The 18,996-nt window shown below is 46.3% G+C and overlaps 1 protein-coding gene across 1 annotated transcript in view; it reads right to left on the reverse strand.

Annotated features, from left to right (window-relative positions):
* The window catches only part of LOC148436381 (uncharacterized), a 381,341-nt gene that overhangs the window by 59,670 nt on the left and 302,675 nt on the right, over positions 1-18,996 (reverse strand). Inside the window, exon 11 of the mRNA XM_088464954.1 lies at positions 4,365-5,227. Coding sequence (XP_088321080.1) covers positions 4,365-5,227 — 863 coding nt within the window. The remainder of the gene's footprint in view (positions 1-4,364; positions 5,228-18,996) is intronic.

Consider the following 18,996-nt stretch of genomic DNA (forward strand, 5'->3'; position numbering starts at 1 on the left):
CTACATGGGAACCCCGGTATTACTAAACTATACGCCACACGGGAACCCCGGTATTACTATACACTACATGGGAACCCCGGTATTACTATACTATACACTACATGGGAACCCCGGTATTACTAAACTATACGCCACACAGGAACCCCGATATTACTATACTATACACTACACGGGAACCCTGGTATTACTATAATATACTCTACACCTAAACCCCGGTATTACTATAGTATACATTACACGGGAACCCCGGGATTATTATACTATACACTACACGAGAACCCCGGTATTACTATACTATACTCTACACGGGAACCCCGGTATTACTATACACTACACGGGAACCCCGGTATTACTATACACTACACGAGGACCCCGGTATTACTATACTATACACTACATGGGAACCCCGGTATTACTAAACTATACGCCACACGGGAACCCCGGTATTACTATACTATACACTACACGGGAACCCCGGTATTACTATACTATACACTACACGAGAACCCCGGTATTACTATACTCTACACGGGAACCCCGGTATTACTATACACTACACGGGAACCCCGGTATTACTATACTATACACTACATGGGAACCCCGGTATTACTAAACTATAAGCCACACAGGAACCCCGATATTACTATACTATACACTACACGGGAACCCTGGTATTACTATACTATACACTACATGGGAACCCCGGTATTACTAAACTATACGCCACACAGGAACCCAGATATTACTATACTATACACTACACGAGAACCCCGGTATTACTATACTCTACACGGGAACCCCGGTATTACTATACTATACACTACACGGGAACCCCGGTATTACTATACACTACACGGGAACCCCGGTATTACTATACTATACACTACATGGGAACCCAGGTATTACTAAACTATACGCCACACAGGAACCCCGATATTACTATACTATACACTACACGGGAACCCTGGTATTACTATACTATACACTACATGGGAACCCCGGTTACTATACACTACACGGGAACCCCAATATTACTATACTATACACGGGAACCCTGGTATTACTATACACTACATGGGAACCCTGGTATTAATATAATAAGTTGGGGATGGGATGTTGGCCGTCAGAATACCAACAGCAGCATACAGTCAGAATCCTGATGCCTGGAGGTAAGTACCCTAATCCCCCCTCAGCCCCCTCCTTGTACCTAACCTAATACTTACCATCAGGATGTCAGCGGTGATTCTGGTGCTGGGATTCTGATCGCCAGTATTTTACCGCAGAGCTGCCGACTACATCCCAATAAAAAAATGGTTACAGGTATATCCCTCATTCCCCCCACACATCGCCTTTTCCTTTATACACAAGTTATCACTAAACATAGCAGTGAGGCAGAATTTTCTACATCAGAGTCATTTTATTGCAAGGTTACAAGAATATAGTTTCCTTCTGTAGTAACACTTGGAATGTTATTTATTGAATATTTAATACTACAGATTACTATAATATTGTGTGAATGTTTTGCTGCTAGAATAGTGCAAGAAAAGCAGATTATAAAATGAGCAGCTGCTGTATCCTGCAAACCTAGGGGCAGACACACAAGCAGCAGATAAGGTGGGTGGAGCTGGAAATCTTTAACTACAAAGAGAATGGTAACAGCAGCACAAAGTAATTCAGCTCATATAACTCCATTACAACTATGATCAGACAAGACTGACATGGATACAGCTAGGTAACAGAACAGAGTAATGATGTGAGGCTCCCGGCATACTGGTGCAGTGACTCTGTGCTGTGCACCTGTATATAGATAACAGATCATACATCCAACGCTCAGAGATGTGCAGCATCCTGGCATTTTCCATCAGGTGGGGTCTGTACGTATTAGGAGCCATCCATGAGGAATAGCTGTTCTGGCTTTCTCTCTTTGGTATAATATAGTCCTTACATTAAAGATGAGAGTAACATCCTGCACATAATAGTCCTGTAAAGTCCAGTTACTCATATAGAGCAATTCCTGTTATTATTCATGGCTTGTGTACAATACGTCATTTCTGTATTACTCATGTATTATAAGCTGCAGGATATGATACTCGCACAGTGCTGTCATTCCCTCCATGACACACATACAATAGAGATGACATATTATCTAATACATATGTACTAACAATATACTGATATATACCATGATAGGAGGTAATAACAGGACAGGCCAGTGTATCCATGCAGGTGCCCATCAGAGAGCAAATCCCCAACACCAGAGCGGTGTCACAGTGACAGGAGACAGGAGAGAGGGGCACACGTGTAAGACAAAACCTTTCTTGTTTGGGTATGAGAAATGGATACTAAGACAGTCACAGTATAAAGGTACTAAAAGCAAAGTTAGGATAAATCTAAAAAACAAAACAAAGATCTTACACCTAGGCCATCACAGAATATGTGCACCACCAAAAGGACAACTGGTCACTATTCCAGCTTTACTAACAATGTACAAAAAGTTGCAGGTCAAAAAGTGTGGAAAATACTAACAAGCGCGACACGCAGCTGTGTTACCCCACATGGACGTCAGACAGGTCCGTGCGGTGTTTGATTTTCTTACTTGTTACCAAACTCTTTGAACTATTTTTGTAGGTTAATAACAAAGCTTGTATTGTCCTTTCTATGCTCACTACCTCACTACCAAATAATCTCCATCTCCTGACCCTGCACATTACTGGTGGTGTCACCACTGTGGGAGGTGAGACAGGACATACTGGGGACAACCTGTACTGATCCTACTTATCCTGTAATGTCCCTGTATTATTCCCCAATTACTTCGTACCCTGCTCACATATGTATTCTGCTGGGGATATCGGGAGCCTGATGCACTTATTGTACATTACTGTTAGTGGTTTATACCAGGACCAGCAGCTTCCTGTGTCCCAACACTAATTACATTATATAATAATGTACAAATTACATAAGTGATAATCATTGTAATGTCCTTATCTTTTGGAATAATGTAAATAGTAGGTTACAGAGAATCTAATTAGAAGGAACCAGACATCAGACTGCTGTAAGGAGATTAGAGATCCATTTACCAGGAAACCCAACCAGAGAATACTGGATCCAGTGAGATAAAATCAGCGGTTACAGATGTCATTATATCGCCCATCTCACCCCATCACTTACAGCCCAGTCATCACATGATGTCATAGTTTCCCACTTCCCATATTACATCCCCAGCACATTGTCATGATGACAGATTAGTTATGTCCCTATATTACATCATGTGGTCTTGTTACTGTACAAATAGGCCAATAGCACAATAATATTCTAATACAGAGCTTCCCAAACTCTGCCATTACAATCCAAGTTTTAAGGATATCCATGTTTTAATACACATTGTTAATTCAAACTGACTAAGGCATTAAGTGACCTGTGCTCAAGCATGGATATCCTTAATACTTGGCCTGTAATAGTGGAGTTTGGGAAACTCTGATCTGATAGAATAAGGAAACTGACAGCCATTACATGAGGAATGTGTGGGAGCCCTATGTTGGTGACATCCGTGTGGATATATAATAAAATGTAATATATTAGTGTATAGGGGCTGATTCACCAGCGGACACAATGATGATAGTTACACAGATAGAGCGAATGTTTGCCATCACACCAGCATCTAAGTTACACTGCGCACGTACAGCGATCACATTGTGATTACGGAAGCACAGAGGAATACATCGCATAGTGAGTGGCAGGGTGACAGCATTTGGGGGGGAAGTAACAGGGGGGTGGACAGAAAACTGCAGGAGTGTCTGTCCGTGTGATTGCCATGTCATGGGCGTGGCTGTCCGTGTGATCGCCATGTCCTGCAGATGTGTCCGTGTGATCTCCATATCATGGGCGTGTGTCCGTGTGATCGCCATGTCATAGGCGTGTCTGTCCGTGTGATTGCCATGTCATGGGTGTGTATAAATTAGCCATAGCGATGGCAGCTGCAGCATGAGACCTCTCTGCGTGTCAGGAGAGCTGCAGTGTTTGCGGCTGGTCAGACCTGATGTAAATGCTGTGTGACTGCTTGATGTGCGGCGTTGGTACCGATGATTACACAGGAGGGCGACATTGTACGGTAAGAAGACAGCAGTGGGCGTGGTTATGGAGGCTGTGCCCCGCCATTAGCACCTGCAATCTGTAAGAGACTGCAGCTGCATTTGCTTCCACTGCTGAATCAGGCCCATAGTGTGATAATGCAAATGTAATTTAACCTTCACTAAGCAGGGACAGCAATCTAGGCTAACATTGTATTTATGCTTGTTCTGATAATTCCCAATATTACAGTACTGCAAATACCGCTGCAATTTCTATATATTTCTAGATGCTCATACACATCGTTTTTCTCCTGTGTGACATTTCTGATGACTAAAAAGAGCAGATTTATTTGTAAAACATTTCCCACACTCTGAGCATGGAAATGGTTTCTCACCTGTGTGACTTCTCTGATGTCTAACAAGATATGATTTCTCTGTAAAACATTTCCCACACTCTGAGCATGGAAATGGTTTCTCACCTGTGTGACTTCTCTGATGTCTAACAAGATATGATTTCTGTGTAAAACATTTCCCACACTCAGAACATGAAAATGGTTTCTCACCTGTGTGAATTCTCTGATGTATAACAAGATCTGATTTCTCTGTAAAACATTTCCCACACTCAGAGCATGGAAATGGTTTCTCACCTGTGTGAATTCTCTGATGTCTAACAAGATCTGATTTCTGTGTAAAACATGTCCCACACTCAGAGCATGGAAATGGTTTCTCACCTGTGTGAATTCTCTGATGTCTAACAAGATTTGATTTCCCTGTAAAACATTTCCTACACTCAGAACATGAAAATGGCGTCTCACCTGTGTGACATCTCTGATGTATAACAAGGTTTGATTTCTTTGTAAAACATTTCCCACACTCAGTGCATGGAAATGGTTTCTCACCTGTGTGACGTATCTGATGTACATCAAGTGTTCCCTGATGCAAAAAATATTTCCCACATTCAGAACATGTAAATGGTCTCTCACCTGTGTGAATCTTTGTATGTCTAGTAAGAGCTCCTTTCAGTGTAAAACATTTCCCACACTCAGAACATGAATATGGTCTCTCACCTGTGTGACTCTTTGTATGAATAGTAAGAGTTCCTTTCAGCGGAAAACATTTCCCACACTCAGAACACAGAAAAGGCCTCTCAGCTACGTGAACTCTCTTCTGATGTATAGAAAGACTGATCTGATTGGTAAAACCATTCCCACATTCAGAACATGACAATGGATTATCACCTGTGTGATCTGAGCTGTGTGTAACACTACTGGGATTATCAGGGGAACATTCTTCATGGTTAGAGAGATCAGATGATATATCTGTACTGTGAGATGCTGGATGCATACTGGGGATAATGGGGTTTTCTCCTGGAGAGTCCTTTGAGAAGTTATCATCTACGTCACCATCTGGAGATATGAGACGTCTCCCCGAGTTATTCCTGTTGCTGTGTCCATCTGTTGGGAACAATGAGTGTTATGGTAAGAACTTACCTTGATTAATGCTTGGTTTCGAAGTCCATAGGGTCTAGAGGGAGATCTTGGGGTATAGCTGGATCTGAATCCCGTGCACCACACAGTTAAAAGCTTTGCTCCCAGGATGCACTGGACCATCCTCCTCTATACCCCGCCCCCGAGGCACCTCAGTTGGTAAGTAGCCAAAGGCCAGAGGAGGAAAAAAGAGAGAAGACTGGAACACTCAAAAATCACACTCACAGAGGAGACGGAAAACAGGTGACCAACATAAGAACCCACATGAAGCCAGGTGTGTCGTGGCGGGTGCCCTGTGGACCCTATGGACTTCGAAGAAAGAGTTAACCAAGGTATGTTCTTACCATAACTCATTTTCTTCTTCAGAATCCATAAGCTCCACAGGGAGACTGCCCACGAGGGGGGCTCACAGACCGAGTAGAATGAGCTTTAACAGAAGCCGGAACAGGCAGGCCTGCCTGTGTGTAAGCCTCTGGAGACAGTTATACGAAGCCATCTAGCCAATGTTTGTTTGTCGGCTGGCCATCCCTTTTTGTGAAATCCAAAGAGCATAAATAATGATTCCAATTTCCAAAGGGAACTGGTCCGGTCCACATAAATTTTGAGAGCACGGACCACAGCCAAGGAGGTCTCGCCCGCTGAGAGGTCAGGTGACAGAATGGCCGGTCCTATAATTTCCTGATTAATGTGGAAATTAGAAACCACTTTAGGAAGAAACTCAGGGCGAGTGCGAAGCACAGCCTTATCCTTGTGAAATATCAGAAAGGGAGAACAATAGGAGAGAACCCACAATTCTGACACCCTCCTGGCAGATGCATTTGCCAGAAGAAAAAGAGTATTAGCTGTTAACCACTCAATTTCCACCGAATCTAGTGGTTCAAATGGAGGGCCTGAAGAACTACAACCAAATCCCTAGGAGCCACCGGAGGGACAAAGGGAGGTTGAATCTGGAGAACACCCTGGAAAAAGGTGTGGATATCCAGGAGCGGAACCACACAGATAGTGCAGAGACATGCACTTTCAACGAGGCCAGTGAGGAGGTCCAAACCAGATTAAAGGAATGCTAATATTCTGGAAATACGAAACACTTGAGGGTCGAATGCCTTGTGCGACACCACTAAGAATATGTATGCCACACTCTGGTAGATCCTGGCTTAAGTGCTCGAAGCATCATGCCGATGACCAAGCTAAAGAATCCCTCGGAGCTTAAGATGGATGTCTCAAGAGCCACACCGCCAAAGACAGATAATCCAGGTCTGGGTAAAGACAAAGACCACGAGACAACAGGTCCTGATGTTGAGGCAGCAGGAACGGAGTGTCGATGGAGAGACTCCGAAGATCTGATTACCAATTACGTCTGGGCAAAGCTGGAGCCACTAGCAGGACCATGCCTCCGTCTTGCTTGAAATTCCAAAGAACCCGAGGAACCAGGGATACTGGAGGAAACAGGTACGCAAACTGGAAGGTCCACTTCACTGACAGAGCATCCATTTGCTTCGGCATCTCTTGTCTTGGACCCGTACACTGGCAACTTGTGATTGTGATGGGAGGCCATGAGGTCCACCTCTGGGAGGTCCCATTTGTCCACTAAGAGTTGAAACACCTCTTTGTGAAGAGATCATTCCCCTGGATGCACGCTGTGATGGCTGAGGTAGTCCGCTTCCCAAATGAGGACTCCCGGAATGAACACTGCCGAGATGGCCAGGAAGTGACTCTCTGCCCAAGTCAGGATGCGTGACACTTCTGTCATTGCTGCCCAACTTCGAGTGCCTCCTTGATGGTTGAAATAAGCCACCGTGGTGGCATTGTCGGACTGAACCTGCACGGCTTTTCCGTGAAATATGTGTCTTGTCATCCTGAGGGCCCTGTACACAGCCCAAAGTTCCAATATGTTGATTGGAAGGAAAGCTTCGTCCACTGTCCAACGGCCCTGAAACAAATGCGGGCCATTCACCGTGCCCCATCCCCGGAGACTGGCGTCCATTGTGAGAAGTACCCAGTCCGGGATCCAAAAGGGGCAACCCTTGGTGAGAGAATTTGTCTGTAGCAGCCAAGGCAGAGACAGGCGCACCAGCGTCTGAGTCCTGATTTGGTGGGGTAATCTGTTCCACTTGGATAGTATCAGTCGCTGCAGGGGCCTTGAATGAAACTGGGTATATTCCACCACGTGGAATGTGGACATCATGGATCCTAGAACCTGCATTGCCGAGTGTACCGACACCCGGCGACAGAGCAGGCAATTGCGCACCCACAGTTGCAGAGAGATCTTTTCCGGAGATAGAAAAATCCTCTCTGATGAGGATCCAGAAAGGCTCCCAAATTAACCATTCTCTGAGGGAATGAGGACTTTTTCCAACTGATCAGCCACCCGTGCGCTTGTAGACAAGCGATCATCAGGTGCAACTATTGCTGAAGTACCTCTGGAGAGCACGCCAACTACAGGTGGTCGTCTAGGTACGGCAGGAGTTGTATACCCTGACTCCGTAGGTGGGCTGCCATGACCGCCATAATTTTGGTAAATACCCTTGGAGCCGTGGAAAGGCCAAAGGGCAGCGTCCGAAACAGGAAGTGTTGTTGCAGTATAGTAAACCACAGATAATGCTGGTGGGAAGGCATTATGGGGACATGTAGGTATGCATCCTGAATGTCCAGTGATACCATGTAATCCCCAGGTTCCATAGCCAGTATGATGGATCGTAAAGTTTACATCCTGAACCTGGGCACCCGGAGGAACTTGTTCAGAGATTTGAGGTTGAGAATAGGCCGGCCCATTCGGCTTTTGAACCAGAAACAGAGTACAGTAGTAACCAGTCCCGCGCTGAGATAGTGGAACTGTAACAATAACCCCTGCTTTCAGCAAGGACTTTATGGCTTCCTGAATCTGTAAGGCCTTGGTCTTGTCTATAGGAGGGCTCCTGCAGAAAAACTGGTGGGGAGGTCTTTGATGAAAATGAGAGACCACTTCTTTTATCCATGCATCCTTGGTTGGGTGACACCAGTACTGGGCAAACTGAAGAAGTCGGCCTCCCACCCTGGGATCCCCCAGAGGGAGGCCCGTTCCATCAGGCTGAGGGTTTATCCTCTGTAGGTAGTAGGGCTTCTGGCACCCCAGGCCTGTTTCTAAAGCTGCGTACACACACAATGATTTTTTGAACGATTATCGTTAAACGATATCGTTTGAAAAAATCGTTCACTTTCTGAGTCAAACGATGAACGATTATCGTTAAACGATATCGTTTGAAAAAATCGTTCACTTTCTGAGTCAAACGATGAACGATTATCGTTCATGTGCGTTCACGTTTGTAGTTCAGGCAGACTTGTCAACTCAACGATTTTCATTAAGGGAAAAAAACGTTCATTACACTTTAAAAAATCTGACAGATAATCTGACAGAAAATCATTCATAAAATCGTTGGTAACAAAATCATTGTGTGTGTATGTAGCTTAAGGCTTAGAGGTCGACTTGGCCGCTGATTGTCTAGGGAAAGACTGTCCTTTGGGCTTTCCTTGAGAACGAAAGGACCGAAAGGAAGAGGTTCTAGCCTTTGAAGGAGCAAATAGCAAAATGCCTTTGATGCAAATGGCAGAAAAGCTGAGTTAGATTTTGCCAGAGTGTCCACAATTTTGTCCAGGTCTGGGCCAAACAATATCTCCCCATTGAAGGGCAAGGCTTCCAGGCCCTCTTTGGAATCAGCATCCGCCGTCCAGGAGTGTAACCACAAAGAGCAGCGAGCAGAAACGGCTGCGGCCGAGACTCTGGAGGTCAGTAAGCTGGTATCCAAAGCAGCCTTACCAATATAGTCGGCTGCATCCATCATGTGGCCCACTAGAGACCTTTGAGTCTCAGAGGCCTCCTTGGCGAAGGTGTACTCCAGAACATTTGCCCAGTTCTCAATGGCCTTAGCCACCCAAGAGATAGCCATGGACGGAAGGGCCACAGCTCCAGAGAGAGAGTAAATAGATTTCAGGCATGGCTCCACCTTCCTGTCTGTAGAATCCTTCAGAGAAGAAATGGAAGGCACAGGCAGAGTAGTTCCCTTAATCAGGTGAGTAACATGAGAATCCACCGCAGGTGGCGATTCCCACTTCTTGCAATGACCGTCAGAGAACAGATAACATGAGGCCAAATACTTTTGCGGTTGATACCTCTTACCAGGCGATTGCCAGGCCATGTGGTTTGCCAGCTGGTCATAAAGAGGGAAAACTGCTGAAGTCACCGTAGCCTGTTTAAACTCAGGGTATTTGGATTTAGGGGCAGGAACGTCATCCTCTATATCTAGTATGGATCGGACCACCCTTACCAATGCTGGAACATTAATAGCGGATTTGGGCTCCACCTACAATGCAGGGGAATCCGAATCAGACACCCCAGCCATTTCCCCATCATCTGATGACAAGTCCGAGAGTTGCGTAGACTGGGATGACAATACAGGACGCCTTTAGATGCCTTCTGAGGTCTTTCATTCCGCAACATGGTCTGACAGGCCATAGACGAAACTGCCAAACTCTGAACTGAACTAGAGAAAACATCCACCCAGGGTGGTTGCACAGCTTGCGTAAGACCCTGGAAGGAAATGACATTGTTGTGGTACCAGAGGGGATTGCATATAGAGTGGTAACCCCCGAAAGGGAACAACAGTTTGAGGCCCAGGAGTAGACTGCAATATTTGCGGGATACCCAAAGAGAGAAGGATGGCTGTTTGGTGTATTCCAATGAGGATACAATTCTGTGAATTAGCAGCTCCACCATTTTGTGGGTGACAGCAATCTCATTCTGTGAGAGTGCTGAATCTGCAGTTAACCACATTGTGTCATGGCATTCCATATCTGTATTATGCAAGGAACATGTAAAGTAAGGCGTCAGCCTTAATGATCGTAATTTCATTGCTTTTTAGAGTTTGAGTGGCAGAAATTCAGTAGGTTTTGTGAAATTTGAGATCATGTCTAAGAAGCCCTAATGGGACATGTGAAACCTTAAGGTTTTTTGGCTATGGAATTTCATTGCTTTTTTAAAATGTATTAACAATCAGGGTTTTTAGGAGCAAACCGGGTCACCTGTAGGGAAGAAGGGCAACAAAATGATACACTAGCGCAGGTGGAAGAGGGGCCGGAACACAGGAGACGAGAGTCGGCTGCAGGGGTGGACTGTATGTGTGCGGGGTAGCAACAGCAGCATGGGTGCGGAGGGGCAGCAGCGGGCGACAGAGTGCTCACCGGTACTGGGCATGCGCCTGAGAAAATAAAATCAATAAGTCACAAATGCACGGGCGCATCTGTGAGATCCATCTATGGGCCATTCAATTTGGAACGAAAAGTCCGTTATCAGCGATAATTCATCGCCGATGTCATTTTCACTTATCCCCATATTCAATTTTAAAGACTTTTCGCACGTGCGAAAAGTCTTTGTAAACAAAAAAGGGGATAAGTTTTCACCACTGCATAGGTGGCGAAAAAAATTGCAGAATTGGGGTGTAGAATTAAAAAAAGTACCCTGCAGCCTTTGGAATCTCCCCTTAAAGTAATCTGTGGAATTTTTTTTTTAAAAAAACAAGCATAGGACAGCCCAAAAAAAGGGGTTAAAAACTAGCAAAATTGACTCAGGGGGGTCCCCAAGTATGCTGCAGGTGTTTTCTAGAATGCGGGTGGTTGCGGCAGGTGGATTTTTGAATAATTTTTAAAAATCATTTTAGGGACTTAAAAATATGCTTGCACCCATTTTCATGTACCCCAAATTTGATGGGAGTAGTTATTTTTACAAAAAAAGAAAACTAAATGCTATTCTTCACCACTTCTTCAAAGACGCATTAATGCACCTGCCGCAGCTGGTTAAAACCCCCCATTACCTTCAGCATGCCAAATCGGGGGTACCCATAGTGATCCCCCATGTCAGACCATCTTTGGTTGTTGACAGGAAGATTTCCCCAAAAGTGACAGGATTTTTTGATACTTACCTTTTTTTATCCCGTTTTCGCCGATTCCTAATTGATTACGGGGATAAGTGGGCACGCGCCCGATACTTTATCCCATTGAAAAACGGCGATGATGGTGAAAAGTCTGACCACGGACTTTCTGCCTCTGAATATGGCCCTATGCATTTATGTTAAAAATTGAATGTGTAGTGTCCTTAGAGGACACTACTAATGTTCGTGTTGTTGTGTTTTTTATTTGCCAAGACCCTGGATTGCCTACTTTGGAACGAAGAAGACAGATCCACGTATAGGAGGAGGAGAGTATGGATTTTTTATTACAGGTACTCCATAGGATTATCTACTGGGGACAGATTGGCTACAGGGATACATAGGTGAGTATGTGAGATAGTGAGTACGTGTGTGTGCATGTTAGTTGTAATAAAATTTTACTTTTCTACGGTGTGTGTGTTCTGTGGTCTTTTAATATTGATTTTGCTATGGTTCTCCAAGTACCAGCATGCAGGGGAGGCTTGCTGGGAACTGTAGTTCTGCAGCGAAAGATAATATTTTAACTTTAATTGCACCACACTTTACATAATCAACCCGGCACCCACCGGCCAGGGGTGCCGTGGATAGTCCCGGGCTATCAGCCTGGGATGCCCTGGAGAGGGGGACCCCTTTATTAGGGGGGTCCCCAGCTCTCCAGGGATCCCCGGCCTGGGCTGATGCTTTGACTGGGGGGGGGCTCGGTGAAAGGGCTTCCCTGGCTGTGGCATCACCCCCCCCCCCACTAGAAACGGTCCGGTGCTGTTTCTGGTAAATCCAGGGGGACCCTACACTTTTTTGCCCTGTATTTCCAGAACCAGGGACGGCTCAGAGCCCAGTGCTGGTTGTGCTGAATACGGGGGACCCCTAGGTCATTTGTCCCCAGTATTTTGGCAACCAGGACTGGTTATGAAAAGCCTGATATGGGTGAGCCCCACGTTTTTTGTCCCCTGTATTTAGCAAAACCTAGCCCGGAGCTGGTTGTTGTTTTTGGGTGGAAGGCCACGCCATTTTTTTATTTTTAAACAAGTTTTTTTTTTAAATTAAACACAGATGCACAGACGAATCTTAAGGGGCGTACACACTGGGCGATATTACTGAGCGATTGCACGATTACAACATCGTAATTGTGCAATCGCTCAGTAATCGTGCACTAAAATGTAGGAAATGACCAGCGATGCACGCGCCCGCTGATCGTTTCCGACATTGCAGGCCAATCTGCCGATAACGACAGATTGGCCATGTTCAGGAATGATGGAGTGTGCCTGCACTGAACGACTGATCGTTACATGATTACAATGTCGTACTCGTACTGTCGTTCCTGATCGCACAGTGTGTACGCACCTTTACTGATCCCGTATTTTGTTTCTGTGTTTGTTTATTTAAACACAGATGCAGGTATTGCAGATCTTTCAGATCCGAGCATCTGTGTGCTGCTACCTCCCCCGGGGCCTAACGCCTACACCACTGCCACTAATGCCCGCTACCGTCCCCAGGTCCCGCCAGGAGCTAACGCCCACAACCTCCCAGGTCCCGGCCGCAGCTAACACCAGTCTAATTCCCCTGAGCTCATCGCCGCTACCGCCCGCAGATGACAGCCATCTTGGTGCACCCGAGTGAAGCCACAGTGAGTACACCTGCTGGAGGCTCCTACTGAGGCTGCGCAACAAATTGAAACTTTCTATCTGTATAATGGCGGGTTCCTGAGGTAATAGTTTTAAAACTGTAACTTTCTCAATTACCTGAACCCCAAAAGGCCGACTGTGCCCTTATAATATATATATACGGGAAATCAGGAAGCGCAAAACTGAGTACCCACAAGTGATGCAAAACACTGGTCCAACAATACGGCACCGTGCAGCACACATGTGACAGACTCACAAATAATTGACATATAGAGATATATAATCCATAAAACCTCCCCTCACACACCGGTCAGGGCTGTAGGAAAAGGAAAGGGATAGATACAGACTGACAGAATTGAGAAAAAAAAAAAGCCAGCACTGGCATAAGTGACATACAATGCAGATAGAAAATACCTACTGCAACTTGGCACTACAATCAGCTGCCCAGATTCAGTGTCTGCTGTATACACTGACCCCAGGGGAAAGATATACAGGGGGACTGGTCCGCACGCTTCTCCAGACAGATCTGTACTGGCGTCGGCGGGGTGAAGGAGCGGAAGCGCAGATGGCCTATGGACAGTCCGACGCTGCCGCTCTGAAGAATGAAAAGAAAAAAAACTATAAACTCATAAAAATAAAATAGCTTTGTGGCTGCTAATCAGCCCCCCTGCGCAAACAGTGACCCGACTATGGCCGGGCACAACTAGAACTGAGGCGCCTCTGGCTCGGTCGCGGGGTATAGAGGTCGATGGTTCAGTGCATCCTGGGAGAAAAGCTTTTAACTGTATGGTGCCCGGGATCCAGATCCAGGTATACCCCCAAGGTCTCCCTGTGGAGCCTATGGACCCTGAAGAAGAAAGAATAATTATATGGGAATTAGTGCTCCTGCATAACTATACTATACTGTGAAACTATTATAAGTTGTGCCCGGCTGTACCCCAACATCTCCATACTGTGTAACTATAATAAGACGTGCCCGGCTGTACCCCAACATCTCCATACTGTGTAACTATAATAAGACGTGCCCGGCTGTACCCCAACATCTCCATACTGTGTAACTATAATAAGACGTGCCCGGCTGTACCCCAACATCTCCATACTGTGTAACTATAATAAGACGTGCCCGGCTGTACCCCAACATCTCCATACTGTGTAACTATAATAAGACGTGCCCGGCTGTACCCCAACATCTCCATACTGTGTAACTATAATAAGACGTGCCCGGCTGTACCCCAACATCTCCATACTGTGTAACTATAAGACGTGCCCGGCTGTACCCCAACATCTCCATACTATGTAACTATAAGATGTACCCAGCTGTACCCCAACATCTCATACTGTGTAACTATAATAAGACGTGACCGGCTGTACCCCAACATCTCCATACTGTGTAAGTATAATAAGTCGTGCCCGGCTGTACCCCAACATCTCCATACTGTGTAACTATAAGACGTGCCCGGCTGTACCCCAACATCTCATACTGTGTAACTATAATAAGATGTGCCCGGCTGTACCCCAACATCTCCATACTGTGTAACTGTAAAGACGTGCCCGGCTGTACCCCAACATCTCATACAGTGTAACTGTAATAAGATGTGCCCGGCTGTACCCCAGCATCACCATATTGTGTAACTATAATAAGACATGCCCGGCTGTACCCCAACATCTCCAAACTGTGTAACTATAATAAGACGTGCCCGGCTGTACCCCAACAACTCCATACTGAGTAACTATAATAAGACGTGCCCGGCTGTACCCCAACATCTCCATACTGTGTAACTATAATAAGACATGCCCGGCTGTACCCCAACATCTCCATACTGTGTAACTGTAATAAGACGTGCCCGGCTGTACCCCCAACATCTCCATACTGTGTAACTGTAAAGACGTGCCCGGCTGTACCCCAACATCTCCATACTGTGTAACTGTAAAAAGACGTGCCCGGCTGTACCCCAACATCTCCATATTGTGTAACTATAATAAGACGTGCCCGGCTGTACCCCAACATCTCATACTGTGTAACTATAATAAGATGTGCCCGGCTGAACCCCAACATCTCCATACTGTGTAACTGTAATAAGACGTGCCCGGCTGTACCCCAACATCTCCATACTGTGTAACTGTAAAGACGTGCCCGGCTGTACCCCAACATCTCCATACTGTGTAACTGTAATAAGACGTGCCCGGCTGTACCCCAACATCTCATACAGTGTAACTATAATAAGACGTGCCCGGCTGTACCCCAGCATCACCATATTGTGTAACTATAATAAGACGTGCCTGGCTGTACCCCAGCATCTCCAAACTGTGTAACTATAATAAGACGTGCCCGGCTGTACCCCAACAACTCCATACTGAGTAACTATAATAAGACGTGCCCGGCTGTACCCCAACATCTCCATACTGTGTAACTATAATAAGACATGCCCGGCTGTACCCCAACATCTCCATACTGTGTAACTGTAATAAGACGTGCCCGGCTGTACCCCCAACATCTCCATACTGTGTAACTGTAAAGACGTGCCCGGCTGTACCCCAACATCTCCATACTGTGTAACTGTAAAAAGACGTGCCCGGCTGTACCCCAACATCTCCATATTGTGTAACTATAATAAGACGTGCCCGGCTGTACCCCAACATCTCCAAACTGTGTAACTATAATAAGACGTGCCCGGCTGTACCCTAACATCTCCATACTGTGTAACTATAATAAGACGTGCACGGCTGTACCCCAACATCTCCATACTGTGTAACTATAATAAGACGTGCCCGGTTGTGCCCCAACATCTCCATACTGTGTAACTATAATAAGACGTGACCGGCTGTACCCCAACATCTCCATACTGTGTAACTATAATAAGACGTGCCCGGCTGTACCCCAACATCTCATACTGTGTAACTATAATAAGACGTGCCCGGCTGTACCCCAACATCCCCATACTGTGTAACTGTAAAGACGTGCCTGGCTGTACCCCAACATCTCCATACTGTGTAACTATAATAAGATGTGCCTGGCTGTACCCCAACATCTCCATACTGTGTAACTATAAGACGTGCCCGGCTGTACCCCAACATCTCATACTGTGTAACTATAATAAGACGTGCCCGGCTGTACCCCAACATCTCCATACTGTGTAACTATAGTAAGACGTGCCCGGATGTACCCCAACATCTCCATACTGTGTAACTATAATAAGACATGCCCGGCTTTACCCCAACATCTCCATACTGTGTAACTATAAGATGTGCCCGGCTGTACCCCAACATCTCATACTGTGTAACTATAATAAGATGTGCCCGGCTGTACCCCAACATCTCCATACTGTGTAACTATAATAAGACGTGCCCGGCTGTACCCCAATATCTCATACTGCGTAACTATAAGACGTGCCCGGCTTTACCCCAACATCTCCATACTGTGTAACTATAATAAGACGTGCCCGGATGTACCCCAACATCCCCATACTGTGTAACTATAATAAGACGTGCCCGGCTGTACCCCTACATCTCCATAATGTGTAACTATAAGACGTGCCCGGCTGTACCCCAACATCTCATACTGTGTAACTATAAGACGTGCCCGGCTTTACCCCAACATCTCCATACTGTGTAACTATAATAAGACGTGCCCGGATGTACCCCAACATCCCCATACTGTGTAACTATAATAAGACGTGCCCGGCTGTACCCCAACATCTCATACTGTGTAACTATAATAAGACGTGCCCGGCTGTACCCCAACATCTCCATACTGTGTAACTATAATAAGACGTGCCCGGCTGTACCCCAACATCTCCATACTGTGTAACTATAATAAGACGTGCCTGGCTGTACCCCAACATCTCCATACTGTGTAACTATAATAAGACGTGCCCGGCTGTACCCAACATCTGCATACTGTGTAACTATAATAAGACATGCCCGGCTGTACCCCAACATCTGCATACTGTGTAACTATAATAAGACGTGCCCGGCTGTGCCCCAACATCTCCATATTGTGTAACTATAATAAGACGTGCCCGGCTGTACCCCAACATCTCATACTGTGTAACTATAATAAGACGTGCCCGGCTGTACCCTTACATCTCCATACTGTGTAACTATAATAAGACGTGCCCGGCTGTACCCCAACATCTCCTACAGTCAGTGGTCGCGATTGTGGGAGCTCCCGGAGCAATTAAATTCAGCGCAGTGTTAAGTCAGAGAATGCCAGCTCTCACGACGTAACCTGGGTATTTAGTCATGAGAACCGGCATTCTCCGACTAAAGTGCTGGCTGTGAGGCTGATAGTGCCGGGCTAAGCCGTCAAACAGCCGCGCGGTCGGAACTTTCATCAGAGTTCCTCTTCCACCCTCAGAAACATCGCGCTATACTGAATGGCGGCCAATGACTTCATCATGTATTTGGCGATGTTTCTCATGAGGAGGATTAGGGTGCAGCAGTAACACTGGCCGGGGAGTAATCACTAAAAATTACAAAGGGGGAGATGTACCAAACCTTTCAGAAGGTTTGTGGAGAAGTTGCCCTTAGCAACCAATCAGCTTCTGTCATTTCACTGACTGTACTTGATAATGATAGCTAGAAGCTGATTGGCTGCTGTGGGCAATTTCTCCTCTGTATCTCTCTCTAAGGCTTCATACATTTCCCCCAGATTCTCTCTCTTATGATATGTTATGTACTATGGGTGCAACATCAGGGCTTAAACCTGGGATTTCCTGCACTGAATTCAGACACCTTATCTATAATCTACACCAGTGGTCGAAGTGTGCCGGTATGCGGCGGTATGACATACCGGCACTTCGATTTGCACTGACCCAGAAGTTGCTGTGTCTGTACACTACAGTGAGCTTCTGGCCTTCTGCACAGCGGGGGAGTGGCTGCACGTGTGACTCATACAGCCACACACTCCAGAGCCCGGATTGCCACTTGCCTGTATAATGCTGCTTCTCGCCGGAAGTTCTGCTGCTCACAGGGCTGGGAGGCTGGATGGCCCTTGTCTGCTGTTGCTACTGGATGGATCTCCGGCGCTCCCCTCTTCATAGACACAGATACACTCCCTCTGTGCCTCCACTCCTCCTCAATTGACTGCTGCCCTTGTCTCCCGCGGTGTTGCAGATTACCGATGGACACTGTGGTCCCTGCTCCCCGCTCCCCACATCATCTCCACTCCCTCAGTGCCTCCCCACCCATCCTTCTCAATTAATTGCTACTGCTGCTCCTGTCTCCCACGCGGTTGCAGATTACAATGGTCGGAAATGCGGTCCCTGTTCTCCGCTCCCCTCCCCTTCTCCTTATTTGACAGCTGTTGCTCCTGGCTCCCACAGCGTGTGGGTTGCTGCTTGATGGAACTCCGGTCCCTGCTCACAACCACATCTCCTTTCCCTCTGTGCCTAACCTCCCCTGCTCCTCAATTGACTGCTGCTGCTTCATGCTCCTTTGGGGTTGCGGGTTGAAGGTCGGAACTCCACTCCCTGCTCCTCTTCTCATCTCCACTCCTTCTGTGACTACACACTGCCTCTGGACAGACACCATCCTAGGAGACAACCTGCCTACCTGTACCATGTCTCCGCAGCTCTGTTGACTGATTGGTGAGTAATACCTTCTATGGTGTATGTTTTTCCTGTGGGGCCTATGTCTGTGTATTTATTACTGTGGGGGCCTGTGTGTGTGTGTGTGTGTGTGGTTATTACTGTGGGGGCCTGTGTGTGTGTATTTATTACTATGGGGGCCTGTGTGTGTGTATTTATTACTGTGGGGGCCTGTGTGTGTGTATTTATTACTGTGGGGGCCTGTGTGTGTGTATTTATTACTGTGGGGGCCTATATGTGTGTATTTATTACTGTGGGGGCCTGTGTGTGTGTAT

Source organism: Taudactylus pleione, unplaced genomic scaffold (assembly GCF_031769625.1).
Source record: "Taudactylus pleione unplaced genomic scaffold, aTauple2 ptg001781l, whole genome shotgun sequence".
NCBI classification, from domain to species: domain Eukaryota; kingdom Metazoa; phylum Chordata; class Amphibia; order Anura; family Myobatrachidae; genus Taudactylus; species Taudactylus pleione.